The following is a 17,844-nucleotide window of genomic DNA, read 5'->3' on the forward strand; positions in this document are numbered from 1 at the left end:
AGCAGAGAAGTTAAATTAATATTTAGAGCAGCTTTTACTTGGGGAAAGGACTTTCGAATTTTTATTCCATGTTCCATCTCACAGAAGATCAATGTGTGTCCTTAACAAAAATCAGAGTCCCTAAGGAGGAACTTTGGAACAACTCAAGAAGCTCAGGTGAAATAAATCACAAGGGCAGCCATCTAAAGGAAATAAAATAAAATGCGAAGTGGATAATGCTGGGGAGGATACACTGTACATTCTTAAAGAGTAAATGTGCCTGGTACATACTTTTAACATCCCTGTTTGCCATGGGAAAGCAAATAAAACAAGCCCTGAGGGGTTCCACTTTGGTGAGTGATCAAGTGTCACTCACCCCTGGTGTGCTTTGTGCTCCAGGGTTCTGGAGCAGACACTGTAAAACAAATTCTCTCTCTGTAGAATTCCTTTTCCTAAACAACATAGAGAAGGAAAATTTTCTATATTACAAGGTAGGTAAGGCATGAAGGGAGGAGTGATCTTCTCAGAGGGTTAAGAGGTGCTGCCTCACAGCTGGGCCTTAAACTGCTTGCTGTATTACATCACAAATTCACTTGAGGTGTCTGCATGCATTCCAAACATTATTTTTCTATTGAATCTATCTTAAATTATTTGTAATCTGGTACTTTCCATCTTCACATAAAATGATTTTAAAAGAAGACTGGAGGGTAGACCTACAGCAGCAGACATTAGGGCATTTGGATCTCCTGTGTATGCTGCTTAGGGGGAGCTTTTTCTTTCTCAGCAAAAAGCTGTGTTCCTGCTTGCCTTTAAATCTCTTCTCTCCCTTGTTTTGTGCTCCAGGATTAATACCCATTCCAGTGCTTAAACCTCTTGCAACATATTGTGAATTTTGGGAGAGCAGCTCTTGAATTTCTTATCCTGGCAGAAACTAAGATAAACTAATTTTAAAAAGAAAAGCATTAGGTGGAATTAACAGGGGTATTGTGAATTGTGTAAAGCATCTTGCAGACTGCTTTCCTTCCCCTTCCCTGTACTGCAAGAAAGGATGTGACAGTAAACTTAGGGAAAAAAATTGTATTTCCCTATTCAGCATGTAGTCGAGTCACTGGCTTAAACGCTGTGATTATCAGAGATCAGCACTGAAGTATTACAGCTGAAAGTTAAAAAAAATCTGCAGAGGTATCGCATCCAGTGCTTTGACTATAATCCCATCATTTTGAAGGAAACTTCTTAAAAGAATAAATATTTGAATAGTAAGCTACTTAAAAGAATGGTTTTCTTTTTCAGAAGCGTTGTCTATTCACCACTGAATTGACCCATCCATTTGTTGGGCATAAAAAATACAAGTTATAATGACCTAAATTTTAAATATAGCTACTCATGCTTGTAGTCTACTGTAAGATGCTCAAGTATTTCTCCAAAATGGATGTGAGCAAGTGTCTAAGACTCCAACATTCATCTAAGATGAGGCAGCTCTGACTCAGTAATAAGCTTTCAATCCAGACCTAATAAACCTGGATTTAATAGTCTGAGGTCAGCGCAGCACTGCCATGCTGTGCCTTTTTTTGGGTCAGACAAAGCTCATGCACAGTACATGTGAAGCACTTGCAGAGGTTGTCTCTGCACATTTGCCTTGCTTGCCCTTCCAGCAGGGTTTTCCCCTCTGTCTCCCTGTGCCCTGAGTTCCATCACAAGATGTTATTTCTGATCTCTCCACCTCCTGCTGAACTCCTCTCCCACTGTATTTCTGATATTTGCCTGGGCAGGACTGGGGTGCCTGCAGAGCCCTGCAGCAGGGAGGTGCCGAGGGCAGTTTGCTCCAGCAGCCAGAGTGTTCCTCTGGATTCCTCCAAGGACCCTGTCACAGCTCTGTGCTGATCCCTGGGCTGGAATTGCAGGCTTTTGGGAGCAGTGCCGTCCGTGGGAGGAGAGCATGGACTGATTGTGAGCTCTGAGGTCCAGTGAAACAACTCCAGCGCCCCAGAACTTCAGCTGCTCGGAGGAGCACACAGAGCCTCAGCCTGGCTGTAACCTGCTCAGAGACCTCTCTGCTGGGCCTGCCAAAGCTGTAAGATCTGGAGGAGGTTTGAGACAAGCACTTCTCTCAAATCTAGCTGAAATTGTCCAGTGATACCTGAAGTTGCTTGACGATGGATAACTTGACCAGCAGACAGCTCCTGCTAACGGTGTTTACTCAGAATGTCTTCAGTGAGGAAAGTGGTACCTCAGGCAAGCAAAGCTGCACCAAAATTTTGCATTTGCACAGGATCAAAGGAGCTCTCCTCCATATGATGGCAGATGGGTCTGGAAGAGAGAATTCTGTATCTAAAGGAAGTAATTCAGATAAGTAGTTGCAAATAGAAATGCAGCCTACTTAAGGTTATGCATATGTGAATATTTAAGCCTATATAATATTTACGCATGTTAATAAAACGTTGACATTCCCGTTGTCGAGAACAGAAAGATGTTCTCAATAATGCTGGATGAGGAAAGAGAGGAACTACAAGGACAAGCTGTGAGAAATAAACTGCTCACACACAACCTTGAGCAAAGATGATGTGACGTGCTGTCAGCCCCAGGGAACTGACGCTGCTCCTGCTCTGGATCCCAGAATTTATCAGGGCTGATCCCAGCCCTTGTGAGCAGTTTCCTCACTGGAATTGGTACATGGCGTTCCTCCTCAGGTCATGACTGAGGGTTGTGCTCAAGTGCTTTTCTTTCATATGCCTTTTTCAGATTTAAACACTTAGATAAATGAAGACAATATTCTGTTAATGATCAAAACAGTTACTTTTAACCACTTTTCTGGTATTTATTTTTTTAACCTCTTAGAAGTAGGCTGTGGAGCACAACTACTCAAAGAGTACCAGTCAAAAATCTATTAGGGATGTGAACCTCCATTGGTTTTCTAACGATGGCCAGAATGAGATCATCTTCTGAGTTTAGCAAACTTGTAAATGTATTATTTCTTAATTATCCTACTGCCAAATGCTCTAATGCTGCTCTAATTCTTCTCGTAGGTCTTGTGTAGGCCAGTCAGATGCAGAAATTGTTAGCTTTTACCATTTCTTGTTTGTCATTCAAGACCCTGTGCAGTCTAGAAGGTGCTGTTCAGAAGTTTTCAAGGTTGAAGAATCCCCAGTTTTAGAGAGAAAGAGACAGAATTTTAGAGCTGAATGTTACTGGAGACTTCAGACACCAGCTGTTAATAGCACACCTGACACCACATGGGTGCAGGTACCTGCTACTGTCAGAGGGTCACATCTGACTGTGTGGTGTCAGGCTGTGCAGTCACACAGACAAGGTGTGTGCCAGGGCAGGAGGGCTGGGCTGTGCTCCCAGGGACAGGGACATCCCTTCCCCCTGCTGCTGGAGTCTCTGCTGCCCTACAGCCCCTGCCATGGGGAGCTTGGGGTTGTACTGACTGCTCGGAGCTTGCATGGGGTTTGAATGCTGTGAATACGATGGACCCCAGGGTTTTAATGAACCACAGAGCACAGGCAGCAGGAGAGCTCTGGGGCTCTGCCATCAGCATCTGCACGAAACATGGGAACAGCAACGGTTCTTGCTGAGTGTCGCTGCTCGATGGGGATGTATGACATGGAGCCCTGTACAAATCTGGACTTCTCCCTGCGGCCCCTGACATACTGGCTATTAAAAACCTTTGTGGCAGTTCAGGAGGTTACTGACACCTGAGAAGATAAAATGATGTGTAACATGTTTATAAAAATGCACTCTCTAAATCTAAAAAATGATGGCTTTTTCACATTGTTTGGATGAACTCTCCCTGCCCTGTAATATTTCAGACACCAGGGAACTGTTCTTAATATACACTTTAATTTTTTTCCTTTTATAAGCTCTAATATTCACACCCTGAGGCACCCATCTCATTAGCTTTCCATTTAGGAATACATGCATACACTTCCTATTCTTATTGTATTTCCTGAAATAACACTTAATATTCTATATTTCAGTGTGTGGTGGCTTTGAATAGTGCAAGTCTTTTTTTATTATCAGTTAATACAATTACACATCAGTAGCAGGTCTCCCAAACATCCCAGTTTCCTTGGCAATGTCAGCTTTGTTGGGGCACAATTTGCTTGTGACTTCTAAAGTCTTGGTGGGCAAGTCCTGCCTGGACCTGTGGAAATCTGTGAGGTTTGTGCAGCACAGGGCTCTCCAGTGCTGTGTGCTCCTGGAGCTCTGGAATCTGTGAGGTTTGTGCAGCACAGTGCTCTCCAGTGCTGTGTGCTCCTGGAGCTCTGGAATCTGTGAGGTTTGTGCAGCACAGGGCTCTCCAGTGCTGTGTGCTCCTGGAGCTCTGGAATCTGTGAGGTTTGTGCAGCACAGGGCTCTCCAGTGCTGTGTGCTCCTGGAGCTCTGGAATCTGTGAGGTTTGTGCAGCACAGGGCTCTCCAGTGCTGTGTGCTCCTGGAGCTCTGGAATCTGTGAGGTTTGTGCAGCACAGGGCTCTCCAGTGCTGTGTGCTCCTGGAGCTCTGGAATCTGTGAGGTTTTGCTCTGCAGTGCCTATGCTGGAGCTCTGGAATCTGAGGATGTGTGGGTCCTGGCAGGGTTGCACTTTGTCCAGGACCAGCTGCAGCAGCTCTGTCCTGCAGATGGGAATGGCTACAGCATCCTTCCCTTACCTTCTTCCTAGTCCTGGCACACAGGGAAGAGTTTGAGCAGTTGAACCAGAGTTTGTATTGAGAAATTGTGGTGAATGTAAGTATGTTTGGAAAAAACCTTTTTTCTTCGAAAAGAAGTGCACTAATTTTTAATAGTTGTTGGGTAGACATTTCCATACAGTTAGTGACTTTAAAAAATAGCTTTGTAACAGACTTCTATAGTCTCATTTAATTTGTGAAATATTTAAATCCAAGGGATTTATTATCCCATTAAACCAAGTGGGATTTATGTGTTTAACTTCTATTACTCTTGAGAGAAATTGACTGAATCCTTACTTTTCTATAGGAGACTGGGGTCTTTAACTTTTTTTTTCTTCTACGTTTCCCTCCCATTTTCTCGAAAAGATTTTCTCTTTTGTGTACCTCAGAGTGGCAAGGAGTTGCTCAGGCAGGAGACATAGACCAGTGTGTGCTGCTTTCCTCTGAAGGATGAATGACTGAGTTATCTTGCAAGTAAGGAGGCTGGCAAGGAAAGTCACCTTTTAATGAGTTCTCCATGTTAATCTCATAGTGATCTCAGTTTGGCCGCTTCTAGAGGAGAGAGAAAGCAATGACCTTGAGTGAGGAAAAAAAAAATTGCCAAATTAAAAAAAATAATTACTTGTTAGATGATGTGTCCATTAGGAACTGGACTGAGAGCAATGACCTTACTAAAGGGCTGATGTTGCAATCCTGCTATTTCTTCAGCATGTAACTTCTCACTTAATCACTTTTTACATCTGCCTTGCTTTTTTCTCTTTTTCAGAACACCCTAGAAAGGCATAGCTCTAAAATGGCCTTTTTGCTATAAACAGAATTCCTTCGGTCACCAACATGTTCTGAGGCTGCAGCCCTTACTTTAAAAATGTGAAGGAAAAATGTCATAGTTGACGTGGTTTAAATCCAAATTTGCAATTGAGAGGCATTTTCCCCTCTCTGCCTTGTGGTTTCCATCTGGAAGAATCAAGAGGTATCTCTGGCTTGCCATAAATGGGATCACTCTCAGTTCTATATTCAGCAAGACCCTGAGCAGAGGAGATGGTGATGACGCAGGGAGGCTGGGATGGAGAGGAGAGGACGAGAGCTGCTTTGGGCAGTGGATCACTGTGGTTATCTGCACATGCCCATTTCTCAATGTGCTTTTGGCCTCCCTTGCTTCCCAGCTTTGTCCCTCTTGGGCACAGTGCAAGCAGCTGTAGGAGAGGCTGCGGTGAGCAGTGCTGTGGGAGGGCAGCGACGCTGGGTCTCATACAACACAGTGCTCGTCCTTCCCACAGCTTCTTTCCTCTTCTCAGAGACATCTGGGGCCCTGCTGGACTGACCCCAAAGCTGCTGGACTTGTTCTGGGGTCCAAGGGTTCCTTCATTAGCCCAGCATGGGGCTTTGCCCCCGACAGCCGCGTTCTTGGTCCTTGTGCCGGTTTTTGGTGCAGATGGCACGCACAGTCTGACACTGAGCTCGGGCAGCCCGTGCTGGCCCCACTGGGGAACATGAAATGTGCTTTGGCATGGCTCCTGCTCGCTGGGATCTCCCACCTGCTTTGTACAGCAACCTGTGGGACAAATGTGGGGACACGTATGGTGTATTTTCCTTTTTTTAATCCATGGCATTTTTAAAATACTGAATTCTTGTAAATAATATGTGAATCTCTAGTCACCTCGTAATCCCTTGTAATAATTTTGCTGCTTGTGACCATGCAGCCCTGACCTGAAGCTGTTGTGTGCCTGTGATCCCATCGTGAACAGGCTGGCTCTGTTCTGCCACGGGCTTCCATGGCTAGCCAAGTGTTGTGGTTTTTCTTTTTTGTGGTTTTCTACCATGTAGAATCTTTGCTTGTGGTGTTATTTTTCTTGAAGGGACCCTCTAAATTCTTTCCCAGGAATTCTTAGAATTGGTTGTGAACAATTTGAAGAAGAAAAATAAACTGGCAAACCATAGTATAAATAAGGAAAGATGAGCAGAAGTGATTCAGAGATTGATAAAACTCTGGGACATTCTAGAAGAGTATTTAGATTGGGTCATTTTATAAGGTTGAAAAAGTGAGCTAGAAAACAACAGAGTGGGAATCTCAGAGGATTTTCCTTTTATACCTTCAGTTATGACAAACAGTACTGGCTTTATCACACAGTTGTTGGGAATTTTTGCTTATAATTTGGGTTCTAGGAGCTTAGTGCGTCTGTGTGGCCAGAGAGAGCTGAGCGCTGGGTAGTCATTTCTGACACTGTTCCTCCCAGGATTTTACATCCTTTTGGTTCCTCATGCATGTTTTCCTGTTGCCTAAGGCTGATGTTGTCCCTGCTGGACCTTTGTCTCCTCACTGCAGCTGCCCTGTGCTCTGTGTACCCAGCTGAGGAGCTTGATGCCACCTCTTGTGTCACCACAGGCAGCTGCAGGGTCTGTTTAGAATAAATCTGCTGCTTGAAGAGAAAACCTCACGTGGTGCTGTGGTATTGTGCATTGTTTTGTCTTTAAAAGAGCTGTATCTGTAACATTAGGTGAATGGTAAATACATTATTGCTATTCAGATGTTAGAGTGAAAGGACTAATTTATTACTTTAATTAGTTTGAAGTGTACTTTACATTATTGTAATATGCAATATTGGAATAATGAACTGAAAAAAGGTGTGTATGTATTCTGTTCAGCACAGCAATTTAATAAGTCACTTCGCAAAACCGCCTCTAATAATACATGAACTGTGAAATGTACTTGAAATGCCAATTGTAATTACAAACTTTCAGAACTTAATGTTGGCAGTGCTTGTATTGCTAAAACGAAAACTGTTTTGTGGAACAGGCAATTGGAGAGACAGGTTTCAGTGTATTTTCAATATTAGTTTAACTACTAGGATTTTTTTAAAATATTTAAGTAAAACATTTAGTGTTGACACAGTGAAATATGCCCTTCTGATTTTGGACTCATAGGAATGGAAGAGTGCAATCAGGAGCACGTTTATATATATATATATATATATATATATATATTTTTTTTTTTTTTTTTTTTTTTGGTGCAGTCTCTGATCCCAGTTTGCTGCTGTAGCGAAGCAGAATTATTGTTTGGGAGGTTTTTTGTTCTCCAGACCCCCATGATCCTGCCTCTGGAGATAAAAGCCCGAAGGATGCAGCAGGATTTCTTGGCACACTTCAGTTGTAGGAATGTTGGCAATTCAGCATCAAGTGGTCACTTTTAATCAGCAGAGCCCTAGAAGGCAGGCAATGCTCCCTGCAGAGACTGCTCAGCCCTTGTGCTCGGTTTCCCTGCCTGCCCACTTGAGCGCCAGTGGCACTGCACAGAGCAGCAAATCCAGGGGAGGCTCTGTGTGTGCACTCTGCCTCTCACCACCAGCCATACTCCAGAGCCTCATTTTTAACCTGTGCCCACATGGACAGGACTGTTTGGGAATCTCCTGACCCCTTCTGGGGATGTGGATTCCCCTGGCCGGTGCACAGAGTGATCTGGGGCTGTGAGAATGGAACTGCTCTCTAGCACAGAGGGATTTAATGTTCAAAAGTGGTTTAAAAAGTGAAGTATACTGGTATTTCAATCACCTGGTTAATGTCTAACTTCTGTTACTTCTTACACTTCACTCTACCTCTGCTCCATTAAGAACACTTTATCCTACAGGATTTCAACTCTTCTTCTGGGAAAAGCCATGGTATAAGGCCAGCTTATAGAATCACAATCACATTTTATACATATTTTGCAAGCATTTCTTTTCTGTCTTTTACCAATGTTCCTTTTGTTTTGTTTTGGGTGTTGTTTTTTTTTTTTTGGGGGGGGGGGGGGGGGGGCGGGGTTGTTGCAATTATGTCCTTTTTTTGTCACAACTATAATTTTTTAAAAGGAAATTATTCTTCTTTTGCCCTAATGAAAAGGCATGGATCAGACAAATATGGGAGGGAGCAGGGATCATCTAAACTAATATCATGTATTGGATACAGAAAATAATAACTGGGTATTGTTAACTGGTAAAGTGAAACTCTCCTCTGGTATCCTTGTTACCTGTTTTCCTGATTTGTCTTGGGCTCATACATTTAAAATCCTAACTAAAAAATGAAAAATAGATGCAGAATTGAAATTTAAAAAAATGGAAAGCATGTTCTACCCCCTGAGTAAATATATGTGTTAGTAGTGATTTAGGGCAGAGCAGGGAGCATTGCAGGAGTGGAGATACACACTGAGTTATTGGCCTGTCACTTCTGTCTGGGGAACACTACTGTGTGATTAATGCTTTGTCAGCTTAGTGAAGTTCTGAATTTGATGCTTGGTTATACTCATTTGTTTGTACCTAACCTGTCAGAAATCTAGATTGTGCCCCAATATTGATGTCTGACTTGGGTCAAAAAGCTGTAACCAAAGAGGTGCGTGGAACAGCCCCTGGAGGCGATCATGGCACAGGCTCGCGGTGTCACACACACCACACAAACTGCTGCTAATAAAATGGACTCAGAGGGAGGTTTGAGATGATTTCTGGACACATTAGTGTCTGTGTCTGCTCACTGCTTTGGTCTGGTTTGCTGCCTTCAGTCAGTTGTCATCGTCCCAGCCTCCCTGCAGGGCTTGCTCTGTTCTCCACGGGCATTTCCAGGCACTGGCTCCCCTCAAGTATCAGAGAAATGCAACTTCTTATTAATGGCTGCAACCAAACCACCAGACAAGTCCTGGTTAACAGATAAATGAATGTCCAGAGAAGACCACTGGAGCATCAGGACAGTTCTCAGACACGGAGGGAACTGAAGCTGCCTCGTGAACTGTGGCACTGACCTCAGTACTGGAGAGCATTTGAAAGGAGTGGGAAGCAGGATGTAGGGAAATCCAGGCTTACAAAAAGCAATTTTTTTGTTACATAATCTGTCACCTCATATCATTTGAGAAAATCTGTGATGTTATTACAGAAGTTTAAAGCTCCTTCAAATGCTCCTGCAGCTTATCCTAGCTCCAATCTGAGTATGCTTTTAGCAGATTTCATTCGCTGTTTGCTTGTCATTAGATTTTAAAGCTTTCTATATAGGTTTTGCTTCAGTCTGTTTCAAAAGCAAGGTAGAAACGATTGCATATTCTTGTGACTCATTTTCAAAATGTTCCTTTTGGAGTTCATTAGCCTGGCAAGTGAAGGGTAACTGAAACAATTTAGCATTTTATTTTAGATGCTTAAACCGCTAAACTGCATGAGCAGGCTGCTGGAAAAATTGTTACGTGAATATTTCAGCTTAGGCAGCCCTGGTGTCACAAGTTTCAGTGTGTGGGAAACTTGATTGGGGTGCTGAGGCTGAAGGGATCTCTCCAGTCCCCCAAGGCCCAAGCAGGGTCAGATGCAGCTGGTGACCCAGGACCATGTGGAATCCAGGATGAAGCAGCTCCACGACCTCCCAGGCCAGCACATTTCAATGTTCATGCAGTTCTCAGTAGGGAAATGATGAATGCCTTGGAATTTCAGGTGTTCCTCTCCTGTCACTGGGTACCTCTGGAAGGGCCTAGCTCTGTCCCCTTTGCACCCTCTGCATTTTCAGGCTATTTTCATGTTATCATTTTGCCTGCTCTCCGTGAGAAGTCACAGCATTGTTCAGTGTAATGCAAAGAAAAAAGTATAATTGTTACTTTTAGCAAGGAGCAAGGCAAGCACGGCATCGTTCAGAGATGCAGCTCTCTGAGAACCTTGGCCCATGGGGTGTGCTGGATCTCTAAAGAGAACATCTTTTATAAGCACAAGCCAGAATAATTAATAATCTGCACACACAGACAGTGAAATGCAGTAAAGGTGGAAAAATTATAAGTATTTTCATTTTTTTTGTATTAAAGTGCTGTAGCATAGAAAACCAGCTGATAAAATGGCTGCGATGCTTGTTCCTTAGAGGAATGCAGGGTTCTGTTAGTGCTTGACAAATCCATTACAAAAAGAGCTGGCAAGCCAACAAAGAGGAGTCCTCCTGAATGCTGTAGGCACCGGTGTGGAGCAGACGAGCACAGCTGCTGGTGACAGCGCCGAGGTGAGTCCCACGCTGGCTGGGACGCTGCAGATGTGGCACTGCCCACGGCCACGTGCAGTTGTCTTCTTCAACCAACGCAGTCGGGGTCACGTCAGGAACGGAGTTTTGGCACGCTGGGCTGGGTGGGCCGTGCCACCCACAGAGGTTTTGCTAGGAAGCGTGGCAGGCGCCGCAGAAGGGGTGCAGGGAGCCCTGTCCTGCCCTGCCCAGCGCTGCCACTGTTCCCACAGAGTGGGGGAACGGCAGGCGGGACCCCACGGGGGCTGGGCAGGGCTCCCGGGCTGGGGCACCATCTGTGCCTGGCAGAGCTGAACTCCTGTCACTGCAGTGAGCCCTGGCTGTCACACCAGTGCCTGTGCTAAAGGCTGCACGTGGACCCCATGACTCTTGGCCTCCGTCCCCTCGTGGGTTCTAAGTGCTGAAGGGAGATGTGAATTACTGAGATGGTTTTACAGTTTTGCCTAAACCCTTTTCATCTATGATTTTATTGCATATTTTGCTCTCGGGAACTGCACGTGAATATGCAGAAAGGTGGTGCTTGCTAAATGCTTGTGTTGTTGATAAGATTATAAATCTTACTTTGTAAGCGGATTACATGAGTTTCCTTCCCAGCCCCAGCTGGGCAGGATCAGAGTTACAGGCTGCTGCAGGACTGTCTCTTCAACTGTTTCTTCCAGGTTCTACAGTGGAAAGCACAGCAGGAAGAAGCTGCTAAACTAGAAGCTGCTGTAGCTGCCAGAAGAAAGGAAAAGGAAGATGAGAGAGAAAGGCTGAAGAGAGAACAGGAAACCATTCGTAGAACTCAGGATAAAGAGAAAGTATGAGAAACTCTTATACGTTTTTGCATATATTAATGCGTACCATTGCTTCTAAAACCTATAACTGATGTCATAGCACATGTATTTTTGTAAAGTCTTATGTACTGATGTAGAGATGGGCAATTGGTTAGTCAGGTCTTGCTCCTGTCCATTTTAGCTCTGAAGCTGCCTGGTCTGACACACCAGTTATGTTACTCTATTGCATTTCTTAGGGAAAAAAGCCTCAGCAAGTCACTGTGTCTCTGTCACAAGGCAGGGTCTGACTGCACAGGTCTGCTCTGAGCAGCAGGGCAGCCCCAGGAAGCTGCCAGTGCTGCAGCTGTGTGCTGCAATGCAGCAGGGAGCCTGGCAGCGCAGCGCCTGCAGCACAGCACGGGGCTGCAGGGACACTCCTGAGGGACAGAGCTCCCAGGCCTTGTGTGCTGACTCCTTGGGAAATGGCTTGGATACAACTTAACAAAAACTAGAAATGCACTGTAGTGGATGTAATGCTTCAGAAAATCAAGCTGTGTCACAAGTGTTTGTGTTGACCTTTTTACTTAAGTGACGTGGCAAAAATCGGTGTGGTTGTTTCATTGAGATCTCACCTCTGAGTCCAGCGGCACAGAGAGGGATGTTTAGGGAGGATTTGTGCCTTAGGTCACAAGAAGCTTTGCTGCTGCTTCTCTTTTTGTTCCAGCTCGTTGTGTGTATTTGCCTTTGTACACCTGGTGTTTGCAGTGGCTCTGAAACCACAGGGAAGGAGGAGGCTTAGTGCCAACACCACCAATACTTATTCTATCTGTAAATATTCTGGTTGTGCAAACTTTTCTCTTGCTGTGTGCAATGTCTATACAGCGCAGCTCTCTGTCTGTGCACAGATGGAATAGCAGCTGTTTGGGGTCAGCAGTCGTGTGTTTCACTGGAGTATTTTACATCCTAGATCTTTACAAGGGCTGATACCTCATACTGCAGCTGCTTTTCTGGGGAATGCAAGCACAATGGAAGTGCTAGTCTTCACATTGTGGTGGGAAAATATATTCAAATTAGTGTTCTCAGTCTGATTTTGCTACTATAGTTGTGGAGGCTCCACACCCTCTTGCTCTCCTAGCAAATATTCTGTTAGCCTGTAGTGCTCTAAAATAGAAATGTTATTCCAAAAGGATCAAAATTGGAATCTCTAACTTAATGTTTTTCTTACTTCCTTTGTTCTCACTGCCTGGGCTTTGGAATGAGTGTTAATTTGTTTGCTGTATTTGTTCAAACTCTAGCTGAAAAAATACTGGGCTGAGAAAGAGCTAAAGTGGCAAGAACAGGAGGAGAGAGATCTACAGCGTCTGGAGGAATTGAGAAAATTAATGGCTGAACAAGCAGCCAAAGACAGAGAAAGGTAAAAAATTAAATGTGAATACCTATAGTATCAATAGGATCTTCTTATAATCTAACTTGCTTTGATCTCCTGACATTCTTTTTTAGAATAAATTGAAGAAAAGCTTTTTTTTTTTTTCCTTCCTGTTTGGCAAATGCTTCAAATTATATAGCAAGGTTGCATCCTAGGTGATGGTATCCTAGATGCAATTTATTTCAATTTGAATTAATTCACATCCATCAAAATTTCAGACCACTGTAAGCGCTACACTGTCGTAAAATGTAGCTGGGTAATAAGACCTTCTATATTTCACTTTGCATAATGACTTAAAATCAGGTTTGGCTTGTTTGAGGCGCAAGTGAAAGGAACACATTCAGCACTTAACAGACCCAAAGATATTTATTGTTATCTTAGAGAGTCCTAAATTGCTCATCTAGTTGTAGGTGTCCTTCGCCTGTTTGATGGCATTTAGGACTTGAGCCTGCTCAGGCTTGAATTGCCAAGTCTTTGTTGCACAAGATGACCTTTCACGGCCTGTTGAAGAAATACTGGATTTCACAGAGGAATCCCTGTGTCAGAGGAACATAAAACCCCTGCATGGGGTCTGGTTATAGCTGCTCTCAGAGCATAGGCTGACTCTTTTTACATAGAGGAAGCACCAAGTTGTGTGGACCAGAAATGCAATTAAAATAGGATTAAAGTGCCGCCAGCATAAGAATATTAAACTTGGTCTTAAGGATTCTGTGGGAAACACTACTTGAGTATTACTTTGTTAGGACACCTTGCTGACGACTTAATTTAAGTATCTATGTCCTTTTGCTACAAGTATATCTGTACCTTTCCTTAGACATGCCTGCAGTGGTTTTAGCTAACAGGAGAAGGAACATATGAATTTGAATTACAGGGAGGAAATAATCACCCCATCAGTAAATGTTCAGCACTCTGTCACTCAGAGCTGACCTACTGTACAAAATGAAACATTTCACTGTCCAGGCTCAGGTATATACATGGCATTGTCATTGTCTCAGAGCAGCACTGCAAAACTGACAGTGTCCTGGCGTGTTCCACCTGTCAGAGCACAGAAACTGGGCTTGAAACATGGCACAGGCTGGTACCACGCTTCTGATCCAACACATTTTCAGGGCCTTTTGGAAAAGGAAAAAATGAGCTGACTGACTATTCCAAGTACAGGAGATGGCCTGAATAGTGCATAGATTTTCTAGTAGGTATAATAAAATATTTTTAAAAACCTCTGCTGTTATCCTGAATTGCTTTTAATTAAACTAAATCAATTTAAAATTAACTAATTGGATTTGTTTATGAAAAAGAAACCTGTTATCACAGAGTCACTATGGTGTTCTGTTTACTCAGGCCTTACTTTGTAATTGCAATAGCTTGAGCTCTGACCAGGTCAAAGTAAGGGATTAAAGGCATTGAAATTGGGTGTAGACTTTTGAGTGATGGGGTCCAAATTTGTATTCTGCAACTCCTATCTGAGAGTGGAGACTTTTGACTGATTGGGCATTTCAGGTTTTGACAGTGAATGTTCCTAGGTAGCTGCAGGTCTTTGCTGTCTCCAGATTGTGCCTCAGCCCAGTGGGTAAACTTCATTAAAGATCCCACAGATGTTGAGCAAATGAAATGTGGTGAGAATAGTGAAATCAGCAAGAAATCCTATTAAGTGATGTTTTCTGTATTCAGAAAAGGGGGGGAAGGCTTGTGATTTCTGCTCCAAGCCCGGTATCTATTCTCTATTAATTCTTTTATCCAAGTCATTTAATACCAATTTTGTAAAACAGTGCTTACAAGAATCACTGGGGCAAGATCTGCCCTGGTCCTGTCAAATACCCCCAGATGTAGGCAAAAATCACTCTTTTGTGCTTTCTTCTGTGCATTTGGTGCTGTCTGATGATGGTGGTCTAGTTCTTGAAACAGGGTGGAGGTGCCTTATCTGACTGCTGGTTGTTCCTGCTGGTTGTTGTGTTTGCTGAAAATGCATAAATTGCAGATTTAAACTCCTTCAGGCTGAGAACTGGGACTAAACTGTCTGAGCAAGAGCTCTGATTACTGGTGTGTTGTCAAAAAAGGTCTGGACTGGCTACATTTGAAAAGGAAAGCAGAGAGTTCTGGTTCTCCTTTTCTTCCTAATCAAAATGCTCCAGGAACCATCTCAAATTTGAAGGGCAAAAGGAGGGTAATTCTCCAAATTCAAAGCATGGCATTGGCAACTCCTGTAGAACTAAAAGTGACATCCCAACAAATACCTAAATACAACAAATACCTCACTCCATAAGGAACAGACTCTGCACAGTAGTCCAGAAATGCATGCAGTGGAAGGTGCAGCAGCACAGCAGCGCTGTGGGTGAAGTTCTGGAGTTACTGGTGTGGAACTCCAGCTTCCTCCTTTGGAAGAAGAGTGTAAATCTCAAGATCTTTTCTTTTTCCAGTGACAAGACTGGGAGTGAGGTGTTTCTTTTAATGGAAAGGGTTATAGGAAAGATTTCTTCTGCCATACACAGATGTGAGAGAACATTTCTACTTGGCAAAGAAAATGGGGGAGAAAAAAGAGTAGCAGGGCTATATAAAGCATGCTAGAGAAAATCTGTGGTCTAGACACGGAATCTGAAAGGTTAGCCGAGTTGTTTAAAAGAACAAGTGACCAACCAAAACCCACCGAGAAACAAATCAAAGAGCACGACTCCCCAAACTCCCCTTCCCCAAAAAACCCAGCCCAAAAACCTCCAACAAAAAGAGCACATTGAAATGAGAAAGCAGCTTTGCCCCTCTGCGGTGTTTCCATGGACCACCAGGGCACCGGGAGGTGGGTTTAGGGAACCTCGGAGCAGTTTGGGACTGGAATGGCACTGCAGGGATGCGGCAGTGCCCCTGCCCAGCGTTTCCCTGTGCACCAGGGCATCGGGAGGTGGGTATAGGGAACCTCGGAGCAGTTTGGGACTGGAATGGCACTGCAGGGATGCAGCAGTGCCCCTGCCCAGCGTTTCCCTGTGCTCGGCAGGGTGCAGTTCCGACAAGCCCTGCTGGAGAAGCGGCTGCAGGAGAGGAAGGAGCTGGCGCTGCTGCGGGTGTGGCAGGAGCAGGAGAAGGAGAAGCGCCTGGAAGCGCTCCGGCAGCAGGTGGGCTTTCACTGCTACAGCACACCGCCAGGGCAGGCAAAGATAAAAAGAACCATCTCTCAAAGGCTAACAAATGAACAAGGAAAAGGCACTTTTAGTCTGACTAACCGTAATTCTCGCCTGTTATAAATCCTGTGTCCTTTGTAGCTCTGACAACAGGAACATTATGACATTAAATTGGACTGTAGGAGCTGCTGATATCTCAGAGGAGATAGAGAAGGTTTTTTCCAGGTTGGATGTGATTTTTCTTTTGTGATTTTTACTGGGTTTTGTTTGTTTTAATAACCCTAAGTCTGCCTTGAATCTTAGGCAAGATTTATGAGTAGTTTATATTCTCTTTAAATTCTGAAAACTTGCACACCTTGGATGACTTTTCTTCAGAGATATTTGAGTCTCTGAAACTTTTGCACATTACTTTTAAAAAGACACCCATAAAGCGCTTACTAATGCTTGCTAATGTCATAGTAAAAGTAGTGCTAGGGTTATTTTTTCTACTGCTGACTTTTGAAAGAGTAATTTTGCCTTAATTTACACTTCTGTATGTAATCTCCTTGTTTTTTCCTCCAAAGAGGCTGGTTGGTAGTCATGATCTGTTGAGCTCTTCCCAGTGACTCAATTCTCTTGCCAGAGTAGAAAATGCTTCTAGAAGTGCTATTGCCTGGGATGGTGATGCTCCCACTTCATTTTACTTCTCTGACCAACATTTATTTTACACTAATGAAATGCTGCTTCATAAAGTATGTACATTGTTTGTATGGGAAGGGGGTAAAGGTCTTTACTAAAGTCATTTGGCCTGTAGGTTTGGGCAGCCTGTAAATACCAAGATGACATTTTATTAAAGAGATGGGTGAAAAATTACTGTATACAATTTAAAGTTTTGTTTTGTTTTTTTTTTTCTGGTTTTAGCTATTCCTATGGACTTCAGCTTTTTTGCTCATGCATCTTTCTGTATTTTTCCAAAATAGTACTAGCCTGTATCTGAATATTTTAACACAAAGAAAGTAAACAATGAAAAAATATTAACTCTGGCACAATACAGTGTCTGGGAGTCTTTGATATTGATCTCGCCACAGGAAATTGCACAGTTAAAGCAGATACACTTCAGAAAAAAAATCAGGGTTGTATTATTTGGGGATATCACTCACTGTTGTTGCCCATGACTCTGTAAAAATTGTGAACGATCACCCCGAACAGTTTTGTTTCCATTGGAAGAAAAATAAGAATGTCTAGATTGCAGGAACTGTGGGTATTACAGAATGATGAGGCTGCTGGATGCTGTAGACTCTAGGTTGGACACTGGAGCTCACGTCAGTGTCTCTTGGGGAGCTCAGGGTGCTGTTGCCTCTCTCTCACATATCCTTGCAGTGCCCAGGCCGCCTCTGCAGCTGGGAGCCTGCTCCACTGGCAGGCTCAGACAGTGAATAATGGTGTTCTCAAAGGGTGTGTCACTGACAGTGACCTGCTCTGCCTTAGTTCTGCGCAGACAGACTAATTGCTACTCTCAAATTGCCTCGTTAGGTTGCCATTGTTGCGAAATTCGATCCAGCCAGAGCAGTGGCTGACACGGTGGCGTCCAAAGCTCGGATGGGCATCGGGACCAAGGAGGAGTTTGAGCTGCAGCGGCCCCTGTTCAGGCTGCACACCTACAGTGAAGAGCAGGTAACGGGCTCTGGTCATGCTGCGTCAGCGGAGCGGGAGCTCAGCTAACTGTACTCGTGTTTCCAGGGCACTCAGCTTGCTGAGGAGGCTGCTCCCTCAATTGCAAATGCGCTCAAGGAACATCTAGGTATCTTCAGATTCCCTCACTCTTCCCTATCTGCTCGGTCAATGCATTTGCAATTATTCGCGCCCTGGAATTTGAAAATTATTTACAAAAAGAGAAGAACTATGGTACAATTCTGTGGTGTGAGA

The 17,844-nt window shown here is 43.9% G+C and overlaps 1 protein-coding gene across 11 annotated transcripts in view; it reads left to right on the plus strand.

Moving 5' to 3' along the window:
* CCDC148 (coiled-coil domain containing 148) overlaps positions 1-17,844 on the plus strand; it is a 46,167-nt gene that overhangs the window by 27,217 nt on the left and 1,106 nt on the right. For 10 of the 11 annotated variants that reach the window (XM_040069758.2, XM_040069761.1, XM_040069753.1 and 7 more), the window contains 4 exons: positions 11,311-11,451; positions 12,702-12,820; positions 15,816-15,933; positions 17,452-17,592. In XM_040069758.2, the coding sequence (XP_039925692.1) occupies positions 11,311-11,451; positions 12,702-12,820; positions 15,816-15,933; positions 17,452-17,592 (519 nt within the window). The remainder of the gene's footprint in view (positions 1-11,310; positions 11,452-12,701; positions 12,821-15,815; positions 15,934-17,451; positions 17,593-17,844) is intronic. The other variant, XM_058421354.1, reaches the window with a different exon arrangement.

The sequence above is a fragment of the Hirundo rustica genome, chromosome 7 (genome assembly GCF_015227805.2).
Source record: "Hirundo rustica isolate bHirRus1 chromosome 7, bHirRus1.pri.v3, whole genome shotgun sequence".
Lineage (NCBI taxonomy): Eukaryota > Metazoa > Chordata > Aves > Passeriformes > Hirundinidae > Hirundo > Hirundo rustica.